This window comes from Microcebus murinus, chromosome 9 (assembly GCF_040939455.1).
Source record: "Microcebus murinus isolate Inina chromosome 9, M.murinus_Inina_mat1.0, whole genome shotgun sequence".
Lineage (NCBI taxonomy): Eukaryota > Metazoa > Chordata > Mammalia > Primates > Cheirogaleidae > Microcebus > Microcebus murinus.
Genome location: NC_134112.1, coordinates 15,532,979 through 15,559,357, shown reverse-complemented (window position 1 = coordinate 15,559,357; position 26,379 = coordinate 15,532,979). Strand labels below are relative to the sequence as shown.

General features: G+C 41.1%; 1 protein-coding gene and 1 pseudogene across 5 annotated transcripts in view; both read right to left on the bottom strand.

Moving 5' to 3' along the window:
• The window catches only part of AMPH (amphiphysin), a 220,668-nt gene that overhangs the window by 5,511 nt on the left and 188,778 nt on the right, over positions 1-26,379 (bottom strand). For all 5 annotated transcript variants that reach the window (XM_020289907.2, XM_076006299.1, XM_076006296.1 and 2 more), the window contains 3 exons: positions 10,512-10,700; positions 8,497-8,766; positions 2,987-3,088 (listed from right to left, as the gene is read on the bottom strand). In XM_020289907.2, the coding sequence (XP_020145496.2) occupies positions 2,987-3,088; positions 8,497-8,766; positions 10,512-10,700 (561 nt within the window). The remainder of the gene's footprint in view (positions 1-2,986; positions 3,089-8,496; positions 8,767-10,511; positions 10,701-26,379) is intronic.
• Positions 5,480-5,589, bottom strand: LOC142873087 (uncharacterized; annotated as a pseudogene).

Here is a 26,379-nt window from a genome sequence, read left to right as displayed (position 1 = left end):
AATTAGAAGCACTAGTATAACTACATCTCTATCTAATGTATACGTATTTTCAACTATTTATATATATAAATGACTATAAAATAGGTAACATAAAATATGTTTATATATAATGGGGTGGGTATAAATAATGTGCATAATTATTTCAAAGCAGTGAGAATGAAGAAAAGCAGGCAGAAATTGGAAAAGATTTAACCCTTGACAGTAGGAAACTATACTGGGTGAGATCCATGCTAATGTGGGTTTTCCCCAAGGAATACCCTCAGTCCATGTGATGCTGGCATTCAGAGGATGGAGTTTAGGGCTGCCAGAGTGGCTGTGCATTCAGGGAGGGATATCTTAAAAAGGAGGGAGCCATGGGGGTATCCCCAAGTATAGAGCGAAACTTCCCTGAAATCCTGGGCTGCCCCCCAATGTGTGCAAGCATTAGGGGCCCTCCAAGAGCCCTGGGAGAAAGCAACATCAGGAAGGCTGAAAGAGGTAAGTAGAGATTTAAGTACTGCCAATGGAGGGAGAACAGAGTTTGCACCCCACTATGTAGGGGGACTTAATAAGTCCCTCAGTCTTTCTATGAAAATCCCAAAAGGGCCATGTCTTACAAGAACAGACAACATCCTAAGACTAATTTAATTTATGCTAAGACTAATGGCAAAGTTGAAACAAACCCACCATAAGAAAGTATAGAACAACTTTCATGAATTCAATGTAATTATCCAGTAATTTAAATGATTGGTAGAGTAGAAATAAACGATCTTCAGATAAAGAAAAAAAAATCCAGACTCTTTACAATGTGTTATCCATTCCCTGTGTCTAATATCAGTAAAAAAAATTACTAGACATGGGGAAAAATAGGAAAATATGATCCCAAGATAAAAGGCAATCAACAGAAATATGCCCTGACATGAACCATCTTTTGAAATTAGCAGTAAGACATCTAAAGCAGCTATTATAAATATGTTCAGGTACTTAAATTGAAAGACAGTAATAATGAAAGAATATCAATGCAAAATCTCAGCAAAGAAATGTAAACTACAGGAAAGAACAACATGGAAATTATAAAACTGCATAATATCTGAAATGAAAAAGTCACTGGGTAAATTAATAACAAAATTTGGAGTGGCAGAGAAAAAGAAAGATCAATAGAAATCATCCAACCTGACTTCCTAAGAGAAATAACTACTGAACAAAAAAGAACAGAGTCTTAGACATCAAGAACTCCAACATGCATATAATTGGAAACCCAGAATAAAAGAAGAGAATGAGGCAAAAGAAAAAAATAATTAAAGAAACAGTAGCTAAAAGTTTTCCAAAAGTAGTGAAACACATCAGGTTACAAGTCACTGGAGCTCGGTGAACTTCAGTGACCACACACACACACACACACACACACACACACACACGCCCAAGCACAATACAGTCAAACTGATGGAAACCAAAGATATAGAGAAATTATTACAAGCAGTCAGGGAAAGATGGAAAGTTACTCATACAAAGAAACAATATTAAACTAATGACAGCTGATTTCTAATTATAAACAGTAGAGACCAGAAAACAATGAAGCAACATCTGTAAAGAGTTGAAAGAAAAAAAAAATCAATTTGGAATTATTTCTCTAGAGAAAACATCTATAAAAGTGAGGGTGAATAAATACATTTCCAAGTAAATAAAAGCTGAGAGGATCTGTGGCCAGCGGATCAGTATTACTGGGATAAAGGAAGTTTTTTAAACAGAAAGGAAGTAAGACCAGATGGAAACACAGAAATATAGGAAAGAATGAAGAAAGAATACTGTAAATGGCAAACGTGTTGGTAAATATAAAATACTAGCTTTTTCTAAACTTTCATTTCTTTACAAAATAACTTATTTTTAATACAAAAAAATATAAATTCATGTAATGGGAGTTCTTAATGTCCTTGAGATATGTAGAGATATTGACTCTTCTGCCTGAAATTAGTAATTTATACATTGTCACTTTTCTTTCTTGAAGAGTTTTTCTAAGGTTTTAACAGTTATAGTAATCCTTTCAATAAACCAACTTTTGGCTTCATTAATTTTCTCTATTACCTTTTTATTGCATTAATCAGTGAAATGATCATTATTATTTCCTTCCTTCTATGTACTTTCTATTTAATTTGACCTCCTTCTATCTTCTTAGTCTTAAAACTTAGAATCAATGATCACTTATTAAATATTTGTTCAACTTACACTAAGATTTCTTTGACCCATGCATTATTCACAAGTATATTTTTAAATGTTTAAATCTTTGGGTTTTAAAAAAATATATTATTGTTATTTCTAATCTAATTTTATTGTGATAGAGACTCTTTTGTTGTTTGACCCAGCAACTGATCTATCTTGATACACATACTTTCAAAAGAAAAAATAAAATGTTGAACATTTAAGTCATAACCTCAAAAGCAGTAATGGTTAACTTTTTTCTTTTTTTAGAGGGTAGGGCTCATAAATATCTTTGAGATTAGAAGCTGATTTTTGTTTTTAAAGAATCTCTTTAAAATTGAGATGTAATTTAAACACTATGTAATGCAGAGAAGAAGATTGGGTATACAGTTCAATAAGTCTTGACAAATGTATACACACATACAACCCACTCCTCTTAAGACACAAAGCACTTTCAGCATCCCTGAGATTTCCCCCCATGTTCTTTCCTATCAAACCCCAGAAGCAGCCACTTTTGAAGGGGATTTTGAGCTCATATGCAAAGTGTCTGCATTTCCTGAAGACTGATGTTACAGAGATGTGGTTATGTTGTCACTTTTTAAATTTAATAAAGAAACAATGAAACAGCATCCCAACAGCATGTTCTAAAAACTGGTGCTTAGTGATGTGCTGTGGGCACAAGCACTCAAGCCCTTTGCAGCTGGCTTGCTGTATCTCAGAAAATAGAAATATCTTCGGGAAGTTGCTGTGTCCAACTGACCCTCAGGAAAAACCCAGGCAGCCTGAATCACCTTCCAGTCTTATCTTTTACCTGGTCGGCTTCTGAATCTGAGGGAACCACCAGCACCACGTCACCCCTTTGTAAGTTAAGTTCATCAGAATTTGCTGCCTCAAAATCATGCAGTGTTTCCACCTGCAAAAGATTTTAAGAGAACAGATTAATTTTAGAAAGAAAAGAAGAGGACATAAAATCATAGTTTCCCAGCTGATTATAAGCAGACACTCTTACAAGCATTCTCTAAGCTGCAAAAAAGATGAAGATATGTGTCATATCCCAAGAAGGAGGTCTATAATGTAGAAAATCCTATACTCTGATATGAGGTCATTTGCTTGTGTATTTAGTAAGGCAATGCCCTCTGCAATAGCTGAAAGTATTATATTAAATTTTAATTCATCATATTTTTGTTAGAAATTTGCATTTCATTATCACTGATGCTTTATCATTATTTTTTGTTTAACGAAAAATGTCTAGCTCAAAGTTCCTCTAACTCCAGCTTCTGCCAAATAAGTAATAATTAGGAAAACTAACACTTACATGTTATATAGGAATTACTATTTAATTAATCCATGTGATCAACTTCTCTGTAAATAAACTTCCTCCCTTTCCTACCCTACCCTTTATACCATGGCAACCTGTTTCTTTATTTCCACTTGTAAAAAAAGTTTCTTTATAATATACTATAAAAATTTTTTTTAAAAAAGTAGTAGAAATACTATAATGAACTCCGGTGTACTCACCATCCAGCTTGAGTAACTCTGTAGTCATGGCTAGTTTTATTTGTTCCATGTCTTTCCCCTCAGCCCTACCTCCACAATTAAATAATCTGTTTAATGTGTGTATTTTGAAGATAGAATCATAAAATGTCAGAGCTGGAAATGATTATGTTACCCCCAAATTAATTCCTCTGATGTGAAAATTGATGCCCAGAGAATGGGGTTAAAGGTTACACTACAGTCAGAAAGGAAGCCAAGGATAGGCCCACCAAGCCCTGGCCTGGCCTGGCACATGGCTTCGATAAAGTTTCTCCATTGCACAAATTTCAATGACCCCCATATAATCCCCTCTCTTAGCTAATTACTTGACCTTCTGAGTCATTTCCCAGAAATGGTGGATTTTCTTTGAGACAAAGCAACTGAGATTCTGAAGGACCCTGAGCAGACTTCCTGACCATGTTCACCATCCCCACACCCTGCCCCCAATGGACACAAGACACCATGACCTGCCCCAAGGCATGGGCCCCTCCCTTACACGCCCACAGTCTCCACTGGAGGGGAGAGGAATTTGAAGCAGCTTCTCCAGTTCTCCCGAAAACACATTTGCTATATCAAAAAGTCCTTTCTTCCTTGACAATCTTCCTTGTCTCAATAATTGGGATCTTTGTATAATGAACAACTGAACTTAGACTGAAACCCCTTTATGGTTTCCACAACACTTCCTAGACTTCTTGTACTCTAATTAAAACAGAACATGGCAGGACACAACCCCCTACCCACAGGTTTAACTTTTTCTCCACATTAATTCATTCGTAAATCCATTATAACCACCTAATCCTGTATGAGGTAGCAGATAGCAGTTGCTTTCTAACAGAAAGAGAAAAAGAGAGAGGGACAATGAATATGACTATTACTATTCAATCCTTTCCTCGTGAACACAAATTTAAACCTTTTTCAAAAGAAAAAGAGTTGAATTTGAAGTGTAAAATCAAATTGAAGAAGTTAATATTCTGTGAAAACAATTCGAAAATCTAAGCTGTTGGAATTTTAAATTATTTTGAACCTTAAAGGAATGTGATAATGGGGCCTGAGTCACTGGACAGACAGCTATAACCTAGATAGCTGCAACCTTTGTTTCTCTGATTATAGATTAGCCTTCCTCCTTACATACATTGTTTTATAAAATGTTATAAATTAGGAAAGGGGGCCAGGAAAGACCCCTTCCCTATTCACTGTTGATCTTCATTATGTATGAACTTCCCTCTTTCCTCTCTGATACAAGGACTTCACGACTATCACATTGTCTAAGATGGAATGTTAAATACTCTTTTAAATTTGAAAAGAAATGAAAACAAACGGCCAAGAAAAAAAAAGAGACCCATAGGGAAAAAAATTGTTGAAACTTATAAACCAGCTTTGTGTAAAAAATGCTTTAATCCTACTAAATTTCTTTGCTTTCTGCCGAGATAAGCAAGAACTTAACACTTAACTTCAGAGCACTGACCCCATCCCTGTAGAGTCTGTGTTAATTTATACATCTTTTCTTTTCTTTCCTTTGATAGAAGCCCATTCATACATTTATTCACTTATTTTCAGAATATTTATAACCTCCCTGGTCTGTGTCATGCACTGTACAAGGTGTCAGAGTTGACCGAATGACTCAGTTTCCTACTTCCAGAGGAGAGTAATCCAATGAGGAGTATACTAAGCGGGTGACTTGAAAGGCCTGGTCTGAGCCAGGTTGCACAGACCCTGGGAGCACAAGGGAGGGCTGGAAGGAATTTACCCACTCATTACCCAGAGGCAAACTATTGTCTTACCGTAAACTCTCTTTAATTACTCTGTTTTAAAATATGAAAAATATTAAACTGATAAGAACAGATACTACACTTGATCTTAGCCAAAAGGCCGAGAAGCAATAAAAAACCTTCCTAAAAAGAAAAGACCTGGACCAGATGGTTTCACACCCGAATTTTACCACACCTACAAAGAAGAACTGGTGCCTATCCTGCAGAAATTATTCCACAACATCGAGAAGGATGGAATCTACCCCAACACATTTTATGAACCGAACCTAACCCTGATACCAAAAACAGGAAAGGATGCAATAAAAAAACTACATCCCTTATAAATACAGATGCAAAAATTCTCAACAAAATCCTAGCCAATCGAATCCAGGTCTTGTCAAGAAAATAATTCATCACAACCAAGTGGGCTTCATCCCAAGGATGCAGGAATGGTTCAACATGCGCAAATCTATAAATGTAATTCATCATATAAACAGAAGAAAGAACAAATACCATATGATCCTCTCAATAGACGCAGAGAAAGCATTTGACAAAATTCAACACCATTTTATGATAAGAACACTCAACAAAATAGGCATAGATGGGGCTTACCTAAAAATGATACAAGCCATATATGACAAACCCACAGCCAATATCATACTGAATGGGGAAAAACTGAAAGCATTCCCACTTAGAACTGGAACAAGACAAGGTTGCCCACTATCTCCACTTCTGTTCAACATAGTGCTGGAAGTCCTCGCTACAGCCATCAGACAAGAGAGTGGAATTAAGGGCGTCCAAATGGGAGCAGAAGAGATCAAACTCTCACTCTTTGCTGATGACATGATATTATACCTAGAAAACCCCAAGGATTCAACCAAGAGACTCCCTAATCTGATAAATGAATTTGGTAAAGTCTCAGGATACAAAATCAATACACAGAAATCAGAGGCATTCATATATGCCAACAACAGTAAAAGTGAGAACCAAATCAAAGACTCAATTCCCTTCAAAATAGCAACAAAGAAAATAAAGTACCTTGGAATATATTTAACTAAGGAGGTAAAAGACCTCTATAGGGAGAACTATGAAACACTGAAGAAGGAAATAGCAAAGGATGTAAACAGGTAGAAGAATATACCATGCTCATGGGTCGGCAGAATCAACATTGTTAAAATGTCTATACTACCCAAAGTGACCTACAGAGTCAATGCAATCCCTATCAAAATACCATCATCATTTTTCACAGATATAGAAAAAATAATTTTATACTTCATATGGAACCAGAGAAGACCCTGTACAGCAAAATCAATCCTAGGCAATAAAAACAAAATAGGAGGTATCAATTTACCAGACTTCAAACTATACTACAAGGCAATAAAACAGCTTTTTATTGGCACAAGAACAAGGACATTGACCAGTGGAACAGAACAGAGAACCCAGATATAAAACCATCCTCATATAGCCAACTAATCTTCAACAAAGCAGACAAAAACATACACTGGGGAAAATAATGCTTATTCAATAAATGGTACTGGGAAAACTGGATAGCCACATGTAGAAGACTGAAACAAGACCCACACCTTTCACCTCTCACAAAAATCAACTCACGCTGGGTAACTACTTGAACATTAGGTGTAAAGCTATTAGAATTCTAGAGGAAAATGTTGGAAATACTCTTCAAGACATTGGCCTAGGCAAAGAATTTATGAAGAAGACCCCAAAGGCAATTACAACAGCAATAAAAATAAACAAATGGGACCTGATCAAATTAAAAAGCTTCTGCACAGCCAAAGAAACTGTCAAGAGAGCAAATAGACAACCCACAGAATGGTAGAAAATTTTTGCAAGCTACACATCTGATAAAGGACTGATAACTAGAATCTATTTAGAACTCAGTAAAATCAGCAAGAAAAAATCAAACAACCCTATCAAAAAGTGGACAAAGGACATGAACAGAAACTTCCCAAAAGAAGACAGAATAATGGCCAACAAACATATGAAAAAATGTTCAACATCTCTAATCAGGGAAATAAAAATCAAAACCACAATGAGATATCACTTAACTCCAGTGAGAATGGACTTTATCAAAAAGTCCCCAAATAACAAATGCTGGCGTGGATGCGGAAAGAGAGGAATACTCTTACATTGCTGGTGGGACTGCAAACTAGTTCAACCTCTGTGGAAAGCAATACGGAGATACCTCAAAGCGATACAAGTAGATCTACCATTTGATCCAGCAATTCCACTACTGGATATCTACCCAAAAGATCAAAAGTCACTTTATGAAAAAGACACATGGACTCGAATGTTAATACCAGCACAATTCACAATTGCAAAGCTGTGGAAACAACCCAAATGCCCATCAGTTCATGAGTTGATTAATAAAATGTGGTATATGTATACCATGGAGTACTATTCAGCTTTAAGAAACAATGGTGATATAGCACCTCTTGTATTTTCCTGGATAGAGGTGGAACCCATTCTACTAAGTGAAGTATATTAAGAATGGAAAAACAAGCACCACATGTACTCACCAGCAAATTGGTATTAATGGATCAATACCTAAGTGGACATATAGGAGTAACATTTATGGGGTGTCAGGAGATTGGGAGGGGGTAGGAGGGGACGGGTATATACAACCACAACGAGTAAGATGTACAACGTTTAGGGGATGGACATGCTTGAAGCTCTTACTCGAGGGAGGAGGGGAGCATGGGCAATATATGTAACCTTAACACTTGTACCCCCATAATACACTAAAATAAATAAATAAATAAATAAATAAATAAATAAATAAATAAATAAATAAATAAATAAAATATGAACAATATTACTTTAGTTCTTGCGTGTCCAGCAGCACACATGGAAATGCTGCCATTTTCCAAGGTGATGCTAGGATGAAGGGAAGGCAGTTCAGAGAAAGAGTATAGATTACAAAAAGTAAACGTAAAAATCAGAAAAGCAAAGGTTTGAGCAAAAGGGACTCAAAGCAAAGACAAGACAAAGGGCCTAGAGATTAAAAAAAAACCAAAAAGACCTTGTAGAGGAAGCCTGGAGGCAACTCCTGAGCGGCCTCCCTTGCAGACGCTAACTGGTCAGCAGCTCCCGGGGCGGGTGCCGAGGGTGCGGGCTGAGAGTCCTCCAGGGGCTTCTGCTCAGCGGCCAGCTCCGGTACCTCGCTGCCGGGACCCGAAGCAGCCACGTCCTCAGTGGCCGCCTTGGGCTCTGCACCTGTGAGTATTTCCTGTTCTCCCTCCCCTTCGTGGTTGGAGGCAGGTTCTATGACGACGGAAGGGATGACCTTCTCCTGCGGGAACAAACACGTGTGGGTGCCAAGCAGAGTCTGGGAAGCAGGACTTGCTGGTCCTCCACGACCTGCCTCAGCCCGCAGCCACACCCTTGACGGCCACTGCCACACATTCCCCCCCACAGCCAGCGGCATGCTCTTCCGGAACCCTGCTCAGGCCCGTGGCCTTTGGGCCCCCCTGTGCCACCCCAGCCTCTTTTCTGTCTCTCTTGAGGACAGAACCCTTAGTGGGATTAATCTCTGGATCCTTGCACAGACACGCAGTTTGGTATAGTGAGGGCTCTGTGGGAATTGGGAAGAGGAACAGGACACTGGGGGGAGAGTGGGTCATGCATGAGGGGAGGGAGACAGTCCTGAGAGGGACCGCGGGAGCATCCCCACGTCTGTGAGTCTCATTCTGGTCCCCTGAATACCAATACTTACTTGAAGCTGGCATTTAGCCCCCTGTGTCTTATTTTTCCTCCCAGAATCCCACGGGGCTCCAGACTTTCCCAAAACCTTATTAGCTGGGAAAGATGTAGCCTGGCTTGGGAGACATCCACCTGCCCTTTGCTTGTGGATTATCACCAGCGCCCACACTGAGGTTACCCTGGAGGGCCCACGGCTCCCACCATCCACTGGAGTGGTCTCTTGTCTGGATCAAAGGATCAGGAGCTCCCTTTTATTTGTTTAATAGAGATGAGCAGGGAGGGGAGTTTCCTCAGCATAATGGGAGTCTGGAGATGTTTACTGCCTTTCAGATTCAGTTCTCTCTTCCCTCGGGCAATCAGTGCAGGTAAGCACCTCCAGTTGTCAATTTGGAGAAACTAGTACACTCTTGAAACAAGCATAACCATATACAAAACCTCTCCTGGCATTGTGAGGAAAATCTAAGGGAAAAAAGGGGAATGTTCTTTTGAGCTACTTCTCCAAAGCCCACTGCTATCTGCCATTTTGCTAGTGGGATGAAAGGGATAATTCAGTTTGAAGCCTGAAACCCCAGAGAGATTTTTGGAAATTTATTTTGAATAAAATCATCAGGAAAAAAGAAAGCACACCACTAAGCCCTCTCCTCCTTCGCCTTCTAGAGGACAGAGCACCCACGCAGCGGGGGGCAAGTGCCTGGGCTGGAGGCCCCCACGGTCCCAGAATATGCACGTTTCCTGCCTTTGAATGCAGCCCTGAGCAGAGCACATCTGGGCCAGCTCCAACCTCACGGATGGACTTAATGGCCCAGTTCCTCTCTGAAAGGGCAACACAGCTATGGACTGTTGGTGCAGTGAGCCTGAGGAAGAGTTTGGGGCACTCTAGTATTAATAACAACAACCACAGAACAGTAGTAACAGTAATAAGATTTCACTACCAATATTGAGTTCCGTCATGCGCTTGGTGCTGGGCTAAGCACTTTATGGGCCTTTTCTCACTTAGTCATATGCTCTTTCTCCTCCCTCCATTCTCATTTTTTTTTCCATTGTCTGTGCTTCATTCCTCTTCCCCATAACTTTATTCCTTAGTTTCCTTTTCCCCTTTTCTGTGCTTAGGCCCAGTTGGCCACAGGGGCCTGTGTGGAACGTTGCAAAGCTGATACTGAGGGGAAGCTGAGACCAACCTTTCTGAGAATTTGGTAATAAATTTTGTTTTGGTGGAGTAGGGAGCCACAAAATTGCTACCAACCTATTTCACACCAAGGAGTTATCACCATGAAGGAAGAGACAGAGCACTCTCACCAGCGGCACCCCGGAAGCTCCCCTCGCCGGGACACTTACCTGAGGCACTGCTGCTTCCGGCTCCTCTGGTTGAGGTCTGTCACCGTCTACAACCTCAGCGGTCTCACTTTCAACTTTGGCCTCCTCTAAACTTGCTCCCTCTCCAGCAGGGAGAGCTGCCTTCTCTGCCTCTTCTTCCTCCACCGGGGCGCCCTCGGCCGCCACACCGGCCTCAGTTCCAGGTACGACCTGTGGGGCAGAAACCAAACAGGCCATGCCTGTGTCTCCGTGGGCCTCAGCTCAGAGCCAAACTCAACCCTTTCACTTCTCCCCCTCTGCGGAAGCTACTCAGATCTTCTTCAGAACTTTCTCTGCAATGAATCGAATCCCAGGATTCCAGTGCAGCAGAGTCTGCCATGTGTTCCTCAGAACTCTGACTTCTCGTCTTCCTGAGCATCCAGCAATCCCACCTTCCTCAGCTTTCCTTGCAGTCAGGGGTAGCAAATGGAATCTCAGTGGAAGTGGCACAGCTATTCTTAAGACAAGGCTTTTAAGGTGTGTGGTCCCCCTCCACAAACTATTTCCATTTTTGATGGCTAAAAGCAACGGATTGGGTCTGAAGGGATACCTGAGTCACAAGATGGAAGGGGCCTGGGCCCGACACCTGGGTCATGGAGGAAAGCCACATAAGAAAAGCATGCCAACCAAAATTAAAATGCTAAGCTCCCTGATGACTTAACAAATCCTTTCTTGGCCAAGAGGACCATAGAAAAACCTTAAAATTGAGTTCTTGGCCATGAAGAGAAGGGACCTGATACATGCATCATACTACCCCCTCCATTTTGGAGTTTAGACTAATTGCAAACGGGACCTAAGCCCAAGCAAGGCAAGGCAAAAGTTAAATCATGCCTGCAGGCCATCAATTTGCTTAACAGATCACTATGATGGTTTGCACTCAGATTAGCAAATTTCCTTATCTTAACTTAAAACATTCCTTTTTATTGATTCCTGAGATTCTTCCTTCATTCTTGGGAACGAAGGGACAATAAATTTTGTAATCAAACATGCATTACAACACTCCAAACTTCTGCAGAGCCCACCGACTAGCAAAATGCCAAAATCATAGTTTGGGTCTTTATTGATAGAAGTAAAATAGAAAATAAGTGAGCATTTTGTTTCTAAGGTTGGAACACAGTCAAAAGAAGAGTTTTAAGTATTACTTAAAACTTGTGATAATGAAATAAATGAAGCCCAATCTGAAGTTTTAGTTTTGAACAAATTGGTTTGGAGTTGCCACTCTTTAACAGGATTCTGACAACAGCAGCATGGCAGACAACATTTGAGAGGGTCAAATCAAAAAGGCTGGGGAAGAAGAATATTATCTGGATCTCATGTAATATAGCCATGGTATGTATTTCAAAAATTGATCTTGCTATCTGATGTGACTGACATTAACCATTTCTTTTCTTTACTGAATAAGCTCTACCTAGTTCAACTTATTAAGCAAGGAAAGCCCTATTGTTGCAAATATGAACTCTCAAACTCAGAAAACTGAAAAGCAGAAGGTGGAGTGCCTCTGAGTGGACATGAGAAATGGGAGACAGAGAACTGGAGCCACACACCTATGCTCATATGAAGGTATTTTTTTAAAAAATCTTTCTGCTGATTCGAATTTACAGGTAATGGCTCAAAATAAAAATAACCTGTTACAGGACACAGTACATTTTTCTACAACCTAATATTTTACTTTAGGGATGGAAAAATGTTAACAGCTATATTACTTGCTATATGTCCAAGTATTACTCACATTCTTATGTTAACAGCTATATTACTTGCTATATGTCCAAGTATTACTCACATTCTTAGAAGTTTACATCCCTCTTTTAGAAGAATCTTCTAAGAATCTGGACCCCTATGCAAAGTATATAATGATCCAAAATGTAGTTACTAGCCATAATACATTTCTTTTTTCCTACCCTGTCATTAAAGTATACAGGTTCAGAAAAGCAATCCTTTTACATGAGTTTGTAACAGATAACTTATTCATACTTAAAGTGAATTATAAATATTGATAATTATTGAAGTGGGGTAACAGGTCAGAGGGTGATATTTATATTTTGGTGAAGGACTGGAAATTCCTATAATAAAACATATGCTTAAATACTTAAGAGTACTGCATCTCTTGTTTTATGTAAGCACTGATGTTTTTGTGGATGCTCTTGTTACTGGTGTCAAGAGAGTAATAACGAGAACATAAATCAGCATGGCATCTTAATTCCAAGAAGAACAATGAAACCTGCCATAGCTTTGTTGTTGGGAGAAATGAACAGCCTTTCTCCAGGGTATTAAGGACCTAGTAAAGTTTCTTCCACATTGAAAACTATACTTACAGACAATGTGCATAGAGTGGGTGGATTTATGAGCTCAAATGTAGAAAGGAAGTTGTATCATAATTCTAAGTTATTTTTACTTTCCATCTGTATAGAAAAATCACATCTATGAATATCCTACTGGTTTCAACAGCTTTGAACCAGATGGACTCTATGTGCATGCAGACAATATGCACAAACAGAGAAGCATACATCACACTAAACACACATCCAGACATATTGCTAAGATAAAAAAAGTAGACTTTATATTATTTCATGGACTACTACCCCAAGTGATTATAAATAAATCCTTCTGTACATATATGTTCCAAGTGCATACTATTGGTAACTGGATTATACTCTCAACAGAACTGACACTACATTTCCAGAAGAAGATATATTTCTGTGACATGTTGATAGTGTTGCCAAAAGTAATTTTTTAAAACTTTTTCCAGACAAACAGAATGTTCATTATTAGCCCATAATTTGTCTCCAGCTCTCTATATATCTATCAATTTGGCTGTATCAGATTTTACTGTGACAAGATACACATGCTATCACCCTTCCTTTGCCAGGTAATTTAAACAGACATTATTGGTTGAATACACCATAGACTTGACAGTGTCGCTGCTGTGACAACAGCCACCAGCAGGTGGCGGCCAAGGGCTCCACCTGACTGCACCGTGATGTTCCTGACCTTTCAGGAGCAGATACCCCAGCCTTGGCACCGTGCTCATTTACCCAATCTCTGCTGCAGAAAAACAACTGGAGCCTGTAGAAAATTATGTATACAAATGATAAATAAAAGTCACCAAAATATTTAAATTAACAATGCTGGCAAAGGTAGGGTGCTAAGGAAACCGGCACTGTTGACTATCGAGAGGAAAAGTAAACCAATTTGAATGATGTACTTGGAAAAGGGAAGACATTAATACTCCCCCACTCTTCTCTAAGTCCGTTAATACTGAATTCCCATTTCTCTAGCCACTGTTTAATGAACACTTCGATTTTACAGAGCTTAAAAGCATTACATAAACAGAGAAGGATTGCCCACCACCTGCATTACCTCGGAGCTCTGTTTCTGACACTGGTCTGATAGTCAGGGGTGTCCCAATCCTCCCTAAAGGAATCTGTTACACATTTTTTACTTTTACCAAAATACTGCCAACGCATATTTACCGACTGCAATAGCAGAATAACATAAAAATACAATGTAAACCAGGAACCCGTTTGCTCAGATTAGGTGTTAGCTCTAGATAAAATCAAGGAGAGTGAAAAGGTTTTCAATGAGAGGAGTTACCCCTCTTATTATCATCATCAATAATTATATAGCTCTGAATATGTGTTCCAATTTGTTAGCTGTTTGTATATCTAGAAACGGAAAACATTTTCTATGTTCTGCTTTCTATAGTAGATGTTATATACCCCCCTAGGAAAAACTGCAATGACAAATGACTGCTTTATAAAAAATGTTATCCATGAAGAACCAGTGGACCGAAACTACCAAAAATATTTCAAGCCTTTGATATTCAATGCTAGCAAACTTTTCTCTTCACTCCAAATGTTAACAGAAACACCTTTATCTTACCTTCTCCCAAAACTGTACTATCTCTTAGCCAAATACATTCATGCTGGAAAACATCTAATGCAAAGAGAGATTTAAAAAAGTTCTCCCTGCCCTTGGGCACATGCTGTTTACTACATCCACAGGGTCCGCGAGGCGCAGGCACCAGGACTGCTGCTAACTTGCCTAACTTGCACAGAAGTCACAAACCCCAGCTCAGAACCTTCTCAGAGACAGAGAGCTGTGGCTCTCACCTTACACCACCACACATCCCCCACTGCTTTCTCATCTTGTGCCTCAACAGTCTCCCTGCTGGAGAGCAATGTGATTATGTCATTCATGTCAGGGGCCTCTGAACACTAGTAACTGCATCAGCAACATTTCCCGGAAAAGGAATACCATGAATGCAAGGGAACAACAGCCTGGGTATCAACCCTGCAAAGCGGGGAAACGCAACTGGGGCGACAGAAACTAGCAAGTCCCTGTAGGAGAAGGTGCTGTGAAAGTAGGTCAGCAATGACTGAGACCTCACATGTGTAAGAGTTTTGACACACACACTGCAGGAGAATTTGTAATCTCGGAGCTTTATGTCTTATTTATTTATTTATTGCTTGTTTTCTTGGTAATATGAGCTCTGTACAATGCCTGCAAAGCAGCCTGCCAATCATGCAACCGGTCTGGGTGAGGACAATTGAAGATACTTTCATCCCCCTTCTACTCAGTGTGAAAAATCATGCTTATATAGAAGGAAGCTTATTTTAACTGAGGATAGGTATTCTGATTAAAAAACAATGGGTACCACAGATTTTAAAATAACTTTTAAAAAACTTATGGTAATCTTTTGATATTTATTTTTATTCATTTTCTAAACATACTGGGGCTTTATTTTATGAAACATGGGATCATGTTTCTTAAAAAATTATAGTAATGGCTAAATATACTCCTATCACAGAGCACTAGTTGGTTTCCAGTTTTAAATGTTACACGTAACAATTTGAGAAAGATTTTTGGTTTGTAAAGAAACAATTATTCAGGCTACATTTTTAAATGGTTTAAATACTAAGCACTTCCCTCTTTATTTATGTCTCCACTGAAGTTGTTTTTTGAGTTGCTGCTCAACATTTCATTATGAAAGATTTCAAACAGAAAAACAGAAATAATCGTACAGCAAACATTCATTACTCCACCTGGGATCTTCAACTAACAAGTTGCTACATTCACTTCATCACATGTCTTCCCACCCATCCTTATTGATTTGATTACTCTTTCAGTCAACTGCAACATATCTTCATAAAAAGTTTTTCAGGAATCCAATGGGAATTCTGTAGCCCTGTCTGATAATGTCTTCCTGCTGCTTTCACACATGACCAACTTTTGACTTGGGGTAGAATTACCACAGCATGCATTTTTTGCTGTGTTTTTCTAACAGCTTCTGAGCTTTAGTACTGATGAGGATAAGTCTGAGGCTAGCCTAAATGTTATTTGGCAGTGCTCTTCTATTTCCAACCTAGATGCTTTGAGAACTTTTTTCTTAAACTTTGAATTTAAAAATGTGCAAGACTCCATTTAGGTGCCAGTCTCTGCTCACTACATTGGCCTTTTGTTGGTGCTTTCTTATGATGCACCTGCAGGAATTCCATCAACTAGGAAAACTTCGCCCCCAGCATGTTTTCCTCTGTAATACTGGTCACTATGGCTTCTACAACATTCTTGCCGTCTCTTCCCTAGGATTAGCAACTACCCAGGAGTTGTATGTTCGCTCTGTGACCCCCAGTCTTATCGCCTTCGCCTGTGTTTCCTTCCTGTGTTGGGAGAACTCCTCCAGCTTGTCCTCATGTCACCAAATCAATTGTCTCTGCTGTTGCTTTGGTCTTTACCGCTTCTTGTGCAGATTTTAATACTAATATCACACTTTCTCTCCTTAAAACCTTTTCTCAGATCACTGAGCTCCCTTTTCACCTGCCTCACACGTGATTCTCTTCTTCTCCGTGTGGCTGCCTTACCCTCCCATCCTTCACCGTCTGTTGCATGTGTGAGGTCATCTTGAACTTTACTGACAACAAAAGGAAGACAATTTTGGAATTTTCTCTTTGTATTTTGGGTAATTCTTTTAAGTTGCATGTCCTCTTGAGAAACATTTTAACTCTCTCTTGTATGCAACCCTTTTCGTTTTTCTTTTTCTTCTTGTATTGCTCTAAGTTCCTATGCTATTTTTAAAATGAATTTATTTGCTTAGTTATCTCAAATTAGGTAAAATCTCTCTAGGCCTGATGTTTCCAGGAAAACTGGAAACATTTTTCTTTGTTCTATTTTACTCACCATGTGTGGACTCTTAGATATCCTTTTCAGAAAAGGAAATGGGGAGGGATTTGTTAGGTCTCCACATAAAATCACACCTGATTTGAATCCCTCAAATATATATGTCTGAGGATGGACCTGTGTGAGGGTAGCAGCAGGCCCCAAGTGGCCTGGACTCTTCAGAAAGGTGCTCCTGAACTCACAGGGGTCGACGCCAGCTGCCTTCTCTCTAGGGTGGGGAGGGGGAAACTCCCACGTATTCTTCTCTGCCCATCCCAGCTGTTATGCTTCAAGGACCCCATTTATGCTTTGATTTAAGAAAATTCTCCGGGTTTGCCTAACATTCCTAGAATACAGGACTACTGAAACTTTGACTTTGTCAAAATGTTCTTTTTTCTTTAAGTGTAAAAGCATTAAAAGGAAAATAAAAAACCTGGTAATAGTGAATCTGATTTTTTTTTTTTTTGCATGTGATTGTTCAGTGTTTTCAGTTTCCTCATACAATATTCATTTGTGTACCCTGAATATGAATTTCATTTTCTTTAAAATACTCCTAGGGTAAAGGACACAAATGATAAGTGAAGAATATAAGATGTATACATTTTAAAATTTACACAAATGATATCCTTCCATGGGTACAAGGACAGTTTATACTAGTGTCAAGTGTGGCCATCTTCCTGGCATTTGCTCCTGCAGAGACACTTGACTAAAAGGCCACCGAATTCTAGGCTTACCAATGTACCCCAAAGAAGGAGAATAATTCTGATTTATAGATAGGCTCCTGCTTGCCAGTTTTAATATATGCATATTCTGTATGTAGCCTATGGGAGAAACTGACATTTACTATGAATCTACAATTTTCCAGGCACTATATAGCTGGTGGTTTACATTTCTTGCACATTATTCTTCTAACAACCCTATTAGATATTATCCCATTTTCTAGATACAGTCAACTAATACTTAGAGTTTAAGTATCTCACCCAGTCAGTAAACCAGGATTGAAACAGTAGAACTTTAAGTTCTGTGTTTTTGCACACCAACCCACATTCAGGAAGACAACACACCTCTCAAATCAGAGTCCACAGAAAACTTGGGACCTGAAATACAAACCCACTGGTTCCCAAGCAAGCATTGTTTGACAAAGAATGTGAGTGTTATTCTTATAAACAGCCAAACACTTACACTCTTGGAATGCTAGTCCTTAAAAGGATGCATAGATTATAAATAAAATTTTTCTTTATTCATGTACAGATACTGTCTGGGCACCTAAGCACACAGATGTCACAAAGTCCCCCCTAATCCATAGCAAATTATAAGATAAAAAGATATCAAGACGAGGTTGGTTTGACAGACTTTATCTACATTATTTCTGCCAGTCGCCCTGTAGGTTTCACTGTTGAGAAAGATAGATGCAGAAGGTAGGTGGAAAAAGCCAACCGAGCTTCACCTGGATTTTTTCACTGCACTACAGAGTTACAACTGAAAGCATTTAGACACTGGACACTTGGACGTTCACCGCTATTTTTACAAGTTAGAGATTAATATGATCCCAAAGCTGGAAGGACCACAGGGCCCAACGTTCTCATTTCCAAGTGAGGAAATAGGATGAAGTGGAAATAGCGCTGGAGGCAGAGCTAGAGATTCACTTTAATTCTGACCCTTCCACTAATTAGCTGTGGAGCTGAGTGAGCCCCTCTGTGCCTGGCCGTGTAAACTCACTACGAACAGCAACAAAAGGGGATAAAGACAGCGGGAATTCCAGCTATAGGCCACCGTTGCCTTTTCCTGCCCATCTCTAATTCTGGATCCAACTTGAGCTCTTGGCTTGTGTGAAGATCCTGGCATCTTTATGAAAACACAGGACTTTCTCCAGCATCTAATTTAAAGAAGAGCCCAAGAGGCAGCTAGTGTCTACAGATCATCATTATGGCCCCACAGAGAAGATTCCCGGGTTAAGACACAGGCTGGTGGCTGGTACACCTCTTCACACTAGCTGTATTTTTCTTCAGCGTGACTGCAGGGTCGAGAGCTCTCTCATGGAACACGGGCCCCCAGTGACATTCCTTATGAAGGTGGCCCCTGGTATTGCAAACTTCACTGGACACATATATGTGCTTCCTTTCCGATAAAGGAATTTAGTGTGGGGTTCCCCCCACCCCTGACCTTCATATCGACTATCTTTTTCAATCTCCCCTCCTAGTGCTGCCTGAGGTCCCATCACAAACTCTCAGCAGCCCAGTCCCAGTGCGACTCAACTGCGGCAGCCGTGTTGCCATGGCAACATCTGTTCGAACCAGCTCCACAACTTTCTTTAAAAATTAAGGTCTTTTGCAGTAATGCCAAAGTTAATGAATTTTTGGTGGATTTGGCCCTTTGAGGTCATGGCAGAACCTGCAATAATGACACATACCTATCAGTATTTAAAGATTTAATTAGTGATTTATATGCAAAATCTACCATAGAGGTGGATAGGAGTGGATTTAGCTTTTAGAGCAAAGGTAAATAGGGTGTACTGTGCTCTCTCAGAGATGGGGAGATGAGCAAGTGCTAGTTTCTGGAGCAGCCACAATGGGGGTTGCAAATTGTTAAAAATGTTGTTTAAGGAAAAATGCCTTTACAGCACAGTAAACATTTCCCCATGCCTGGCTACATTATTGTTAAATGATATGCAAAGCGTTGGCTGCTGCTCAAAGGGCCTTCTTGTAAGTGGGCCCAGGCTCAGGATGGCAGGAGGCAAAGGTGGCCTGCCAAACACACCCAGAGACTAGACCAAGGAATGGTGATCTGCAAATCACCTGAATGCCATCACGCCCTGTTGGCAAAATTCCCAATCCTGACCCTGCCAAGCACCACATGCATCTCACGGGGCAACCTGTGACTTGACCAGATGCCAGCGTGGACCCCCAATCTCAAGGAGGGGTGGGCAGCTGACAGTTGCACTTGGAAGACCTGACTCATGGTCCCAGATTTCACAGCTTCTGAATTGTCCCTGGCATTGGTACATAAAACCTGCTCCATGACGATGTGTCATCCCAGTGGTCTAGCAAACAGAGGCTGGAAAAATGCCATAAACAAAGGGTGCTCTTGTTACCACAAGGGATTTGAAAATGGTTAATTTTTAAAAAATAATGAATTGCAGATTTTTTGAGAGGAGAAAGCACACTAGGAGCTTATTAGGCACAACCCTCCTAAAGGAGAGATAAGAAAACTGACACAGGAGGGTATAGTGATCTCCCCAAGGCCACCTTGCTGGCTAGCCATGGCGCCAATTCTCAGCACTCCTAACTGAGGGTCTCTCCAATACACCCCATTTGATACTTGCTTTGCAGCCAAAGTGGGGAGTCAGGATACACTGGCTCTAAGAAGCTCAAGGTTGAAACAAGAGTTTCTGTTTCATTTTGACCCTTCAGCCACAAACCAGGAACATCTGCAAGTCCAAGCATTAGTTGGGGGAAGTCTTAGTGTCAGTAGGGAGAGATTTGTGATCCTCATGGCTTTAGTTAGATGTAATATGAAATTACTTGATAAATACACTTCTATAAAACCTGCTCTTTTTAAAATCACAGCATTTGGAGTAGTCAGGAGATGGATATCTATGGATTAAAATGCACTAGGATTTGGATTTCATGTCATCACTCTCTAGGTGTGTGGTCTTGGTTAAACCACTTAATCTTTCTATACCTCAGTTTCCTTAATATGTAAAATGGGGTAGTAATGCATAAATAATGTCTATTTCATGGGAACAGTATGACAGAAAGCATGGGAAATGCTAGCACTCAGTAGTGTCTATCATGACCACTTGGCCCATTGACCCTAACCTAACCTATGCTGCTCACACTGCCTTTCCCTTCAGGCCATGCACTGAGATGCTCACAGGCCTTTGAGAAAGCAATTTCCCAGGGAAAAGGAAGGGATCTCTGATGTCACATCAAGCTCTTCTTCTGGATCATACTTATGTGGTAGTTCATGTCCCTGGAGGCTGAATGAGGAATATTCATGCAAAGGGCCTTTCCACCCTGGAGGTGATAAGAGGAGGGAAAGAACAAGAAAGGGCAAAAAGCAGACACTCATGGTACCGCACAAGAACAGGGACATGGACCAATGGAACAGAACTGAGAACCCACATATAAAACCATCCTCATATAGCCATCTGATCTTTGACAAAGCAGACAAAAACATATACTGGAGAAAAGAATTCTTATTCAATAAATGGTGCTGGGAAAACTGGATAGCCACTTGCAAAAGACTGAAACAGGATCCGCACTTTTCACTTCTCACAAAAATCAATTTCTGGTGGATAACAGACTTAAACGTAAGGCATGAAACTGTAAGAATTCTAGAAGAAAATGTTGGAATAAATCTGATCAACATTGGCCTAGGCAAAGAATTTATGAAGAAGACCCCAAAGGCAATCACAGCAACAAGAAAATAAATAAATGGGACCTGATCAAATTAAAAAGCTTTTGCACAGCCAAGGAAACTATCATGAGAGCAAACAGACAACCTACAGAATGGGAGAAAATATTCGCATGCTACATATCCCATAAAAGGCTGATAACCAGAATCTATTTAGAACTCAGGAAAATCAGCAAGAAAAAATCAAACAACCCTATAAAAAAGTGGGCAAAGGACATGAACAGAAACTTTTCAAAAGAAGACATAATAATGGCCAACAAACATGAAAAGATGCTCAACATCTCCAATCACGAGGGAAATGCAAATCAAAACCACAATGAGATACTACTTATCCTCAATGACAATGGCCTTTACCAAAAAGACCCAAAGTAATAAATATTGGCATGGATGTGGAGAGATGGGAACACTCATACACTGCTGGTAGGACTGCAAACTAGTGCAACGTCTGTGGAAAGCAATATGGAGGTATCTCAAAGAGATACAAGTAGATCTTCTATTTGATCCAGCAATCCTATTACTGGGCATCTACCCAAAAGAACAAAAGACATTCTATAAAAAAGGCATCTGCACTCAAATGTTTACAGCAGCACAATTCACAATCGCAAAGATGTGGAAACAACCCAAGTGCCCATCAATACATGACTGGATTAATAAAATGTGGTATATGCATACCATGGAGTATTATTCAGCTACAAGAAACAATGGTGATATAGCACCTCTTGTATTTTCCTGGATAGAGCTGGAACCCATTCTACTAAGTGAAGTATCCCAAGAATGGAAAAATAAGCACCACATGTACTCACCAGCAAATTGGTTTACCTGATCAACACTTAATTGCACATAAAAGAATAACATTCATGGGGTGTTGGGCAGATGGGAGGGGGTGGAAGGGGTGGGCATATACACACCTAACGGGTGTGGTGCGCACCAACTGGGGGATGGACACGCTTGAAGCTCTGACTTGGGGGGTGGGGCAAGGGCAATATTCATAACCTAAACATTTGTACACCCATAATATGCTGAAATAAAAAAAAAAGCAGACACAGAACTGCAGCACACGTGGTCTGGGTGCTGAACTCCACGAAATCCATGGACTACACAAATCCCAGCACTGTCTCCGCACAGGGAGGGAGCCGAGCCTGTACAACACATCTCTAAGTCTCTTCCGGGTCTAAATTCCAATTTTTGGGGTGGGACTGGGCTTCACATTTGGTGGGGGTGGGGGAGCGTTATTGTCTAAATAGACTTGTCTTTTTAATATTTGCATGGGTCTAGTCTCGTACATGTGACCCAAGTGTGCCGAAGGCCAGGAATGGATTCAGTGAGGGCTTATGAATATGGCCCAACACACTAAGGAGAGAAAAAGAGTTCTTCATCCTGAAGGTAATTACGACCAAAGTCATGTTAAAGACATCTATCTATTAATAGCTAATAGCTAAAGCACTAGGTTTAGTATGTGACAAAAAGTATATGCTGAGGCACACACAAAACCACCATATAATTACGTATTGCATGATTCTATTTATATGAACTATCCAGAATAGATAAATCCATAGAGCTAGAAAGCAGACTGGCATGTACCAAGGGCCGGGGGAGGGGGCGATGGGGAGTCACTGCTTATTGGGTGTGAGGTTTTAATTTGGGGTGTCAAAAACGCTTTGGAACTAGATGGAGGTGATGGTCGAACAACACTGTGAATGTATTAAATGTTACTAAACTGCTCACTTTAAAATGATTAATTTTACATTATGTGAATTTCACCTCAAGAATGAAAAGGTACATGCCCAAAATATAACATTTCCATTCGGTGTCCAATTGTGATCTACTCACCTTAGCCTTAAGATTATTTAAATAGTAAATAAAGGGAAAAATAGAGTTGAATTTTTTGCTACCGTTATAACTAAAAAGAGAATTGATTTTAAAAAGTATATGGATGATGCCAGGGAGTTGGAAAGATGCAGATTTTGAGGGAAACTGCCTCAATTCTGAAGAGTTCTCATCAAACTCCTGTTTTGAACAGCAGCACAGATTTCATCTTCCCCAGTGTTTTAAAATGAGTCCACTGAGCTCGCGCCTTACACTATTCGGCGTACGCTTGACGCCTCAGTGCGTGAGCAAGGCCAGCATCTGACGCTGTTCAGCAGGTTGGAGACACAGCACTAAGACCCCAGGACAGAGCCTGGCACCCACAGAGGATGCCCATATCTGTCTACTGAGGGAAAGAGGAAACGAGCACCTCGATTTTATTCCAGCAGACAGAAATACTCCTAGCAAGACCAAGTTGATAGACCATAGTCTGGCAATTCTGATGTGTGCACACTTGTCAGTTTAAATTGGTCTTGACAAGTCAACTTAAGTTTGGAGAAATATTTAAAAACCAAAAACAAGGCAAAGACAAAAGTAGCCCCCAAAATAATGGGTCGATAATGCGTCAGCTTCCAGGGTTCTGCAACAATTCTAAAAGCACCTTTACCTCAGCCTTCTTGCCATTTATATGCTTTGGAAACTATGCTACACCTAAATTTAATTACAGCACATTATTTTTTGAAAAAGAATAGGCAACAAAAGAACATTGGTCTTACTTTACATCATTTGAGCAAGATATAGGAGCTGACAGAAATTTAGGGAAATTAGAAGGGCCCTCTCTGTAAGAAAATGGAATAAACATGGGTAAAATTGTCTTTTTGAAAAGAAATAACGTAACCAAAAAGTTATGTAACTATGATAAACTATAACCAAAAAAATACATCATTAATTAGCTCGGCACTACTTTTTATCTGCTTTTTAACCTAATTCTCTGATGGTATATACTGAAACAAATGTTTAAGTCACTTTTGTCCTAAAGAGTATTTTCATTATTTACTTTAAACATCTGGAAAAGGTGAAGTAAGAGTATTGTTTTTTATTTTTATTTTTTATGAGACAGAGCCTCACTTTGTTGCCCAGGTTAGAGTGAGTGCCGTGGCATCAGCCTAGTTCACAGCGACCTCAAACTCCTGGGCTCAAGCAATCCTGCTGCCTCAGCCTCCCGAGTAGCTGGGACGGGCATGCGCCACCATGCCCGGCTAATTTTTTCTATATATGTTAGTTGGCCAATTAATTTGTTTCTATTTATAGTAGAGACGGGGTCTCGCTCTTGCTCAGGCTGGTTTCGAACTCCTGACCTCCAGCAGTCTGCCCACCTCGGCCCCCCCAGAGTGCTAGGATTACAGGCGTGAGCCACCGCGCCTGGTATATTTTTAAAAATGCATCTTGTACACATATTGTTAAACTTTGTTGTTTTGGGGAAACACTAAAGACAATGTTAGCTATGTAAGAAACAAAACAACAAACAAGGGCACCGCTGCCCCAAGCATCTGCACGCGGAGCTGGCAGGGGCCTCGGTGGGTGAGAAGAGCCACAGCTCCAAGCCACAGGACTGCACGCCCTGGACCACCTGTACTTGGACATGACCAATCACTTCGGTTTTGCCATCTCTACAGCAGACCAAAGAGTGCATCAAATGTACCTTATGTCAGCATACGTAATGAACTTTTCTTCTATGCAGATTTTGGACCGCTCCATCTGGCAACGGTTTACAGATACTGTTGCAAAATGAATAAGAAATTAAAGTCCATTACAGCATTGAGGAAGAAAATTATTCATTTTGCTGCTTTGATAAAACAAGCAAATGCTTCTTTCCTCGTTGGACGGTATGTCGTTCCTTCAGGGGGAGAAGCATCGGTGGGTGTTGGCGGAGGCTGTGGCCTTCTGGACCATGCACAGGGATAGCACTATCAACCCAGCAGGTCGCCCTGGAGCCCTGAGTCCTCACAGAAGCCACCCTACTTCCTCCTGGAGGAGCTGACGGCTCACAGTCCCCCTGGCACCTCTGGGCCCCTGTGGGCTCTGAGTGGAGCCCCAGGAGCGAAAGGGCTGCTTGGGAAAGGGTGTACCATAGCATGCTGGCAGCCTGGCCCTGCTCACTGTGGTCATTTTCACTCCTGACCACCTGGAGCTCTCGCTCAGTGCACATGGCGGCTGTCCAACTGTCCTGCGCTCTACGCTCATGGAAGAGGATGTCCCTCTGATAAGAGGAAGTGGCTTTCTCCAACTCCTGGGCAAACTCTTCAGCCATGTTCTGGTAGATGTTTATCTCTGGAGCCCAGTTTATCTTTCCTGACAGGATGGCCAGTCTCTCCTCCATCTCCAAGCAGTGGACTTCCTCCTCCCCTCCGTGAATTCACTCTCAGGTCCCACCACAGGTTGTTGCTCCAAAGCAGCGAGTGTTGCAGCCTCAGCTGGAGCTCCTGGACTTCCACGTCCAGCCGCACACTGTCTTCCTGCAGACAGGCCTCCTGGGCTCGCAGGGTTTCAATTTCTTCTTCCAGCTCTTCTCTCCTTTGGGTTTCTTCCCACAGGTCTCTGCTACTTCTCCAATCTCCTCCTCAGGAATTCCCAAGCATGCAGTTAAGTCACCATCACCATGGAAACTATTCAGAGGGACTTCAGGTGGAGACGCTGGGTGGTCACTCACAAGGCTGGGCAGGCACAGGGGGCTGAGCAGAGTGTGGGCCAGGAATGACCATCGCCTCACTTGATCACCCATGGTCTGAGTCATCACCACCCTTTCCAGCCTTCCTGCTTCTCCTTGTCCTGCCCTCTTTGCTTCCATCTAGCAAGGACTTGATGGGACTATTCTTCATTTTGCTGCTGAAGGTCAGTGTCATCACCACACCCACCGCGGTCTTGCTCTGCAGCTCTCTGTCATGCTGTGAAGTGAGTCAGACGTGCTGTGTGTCCAGCACCTGGGGAACTTCAGAAGGCAGATTTTTCTCTCTTTCTCTGAGCAAGTCAGCCATGCCCTCTAAGGAATACATGCTCATCCCCGTTACAGCTGCCAAGCAGAGGGGCTGGAGCCACAGAGGACTGGCCTCGCCTATGGGCGATGGAGGGCCAGTGTCAGCCTTTGGCCCAGCCTTGGCTTGGGCTTTTGGGTCCACCTCACCCCAACCTGAACCCCTTTGGGCCGGCTCTTCCTCTCGTCTTCCTGAGATGCCACTCCTCACTATAAAGGCCACCAGAGCAGCGCACACCAGGACCTGCCAGAACCAGAGGGCTCTTGGCACTTACCCCAGGCTTTTGAACATCACCAGCAGAACAGCCCATAGCTGGTCCAGGACCTGCTGTGGGGACATTTTGGGGTGGGCAGCGGGCCCTCCGTGGCTCTGAAGGTCTCTGCAGCCCTGTTTGCACTTGCCAGTGGCCTGTGAGCCACAAGTGACCTCAGGAGGCCCTATGG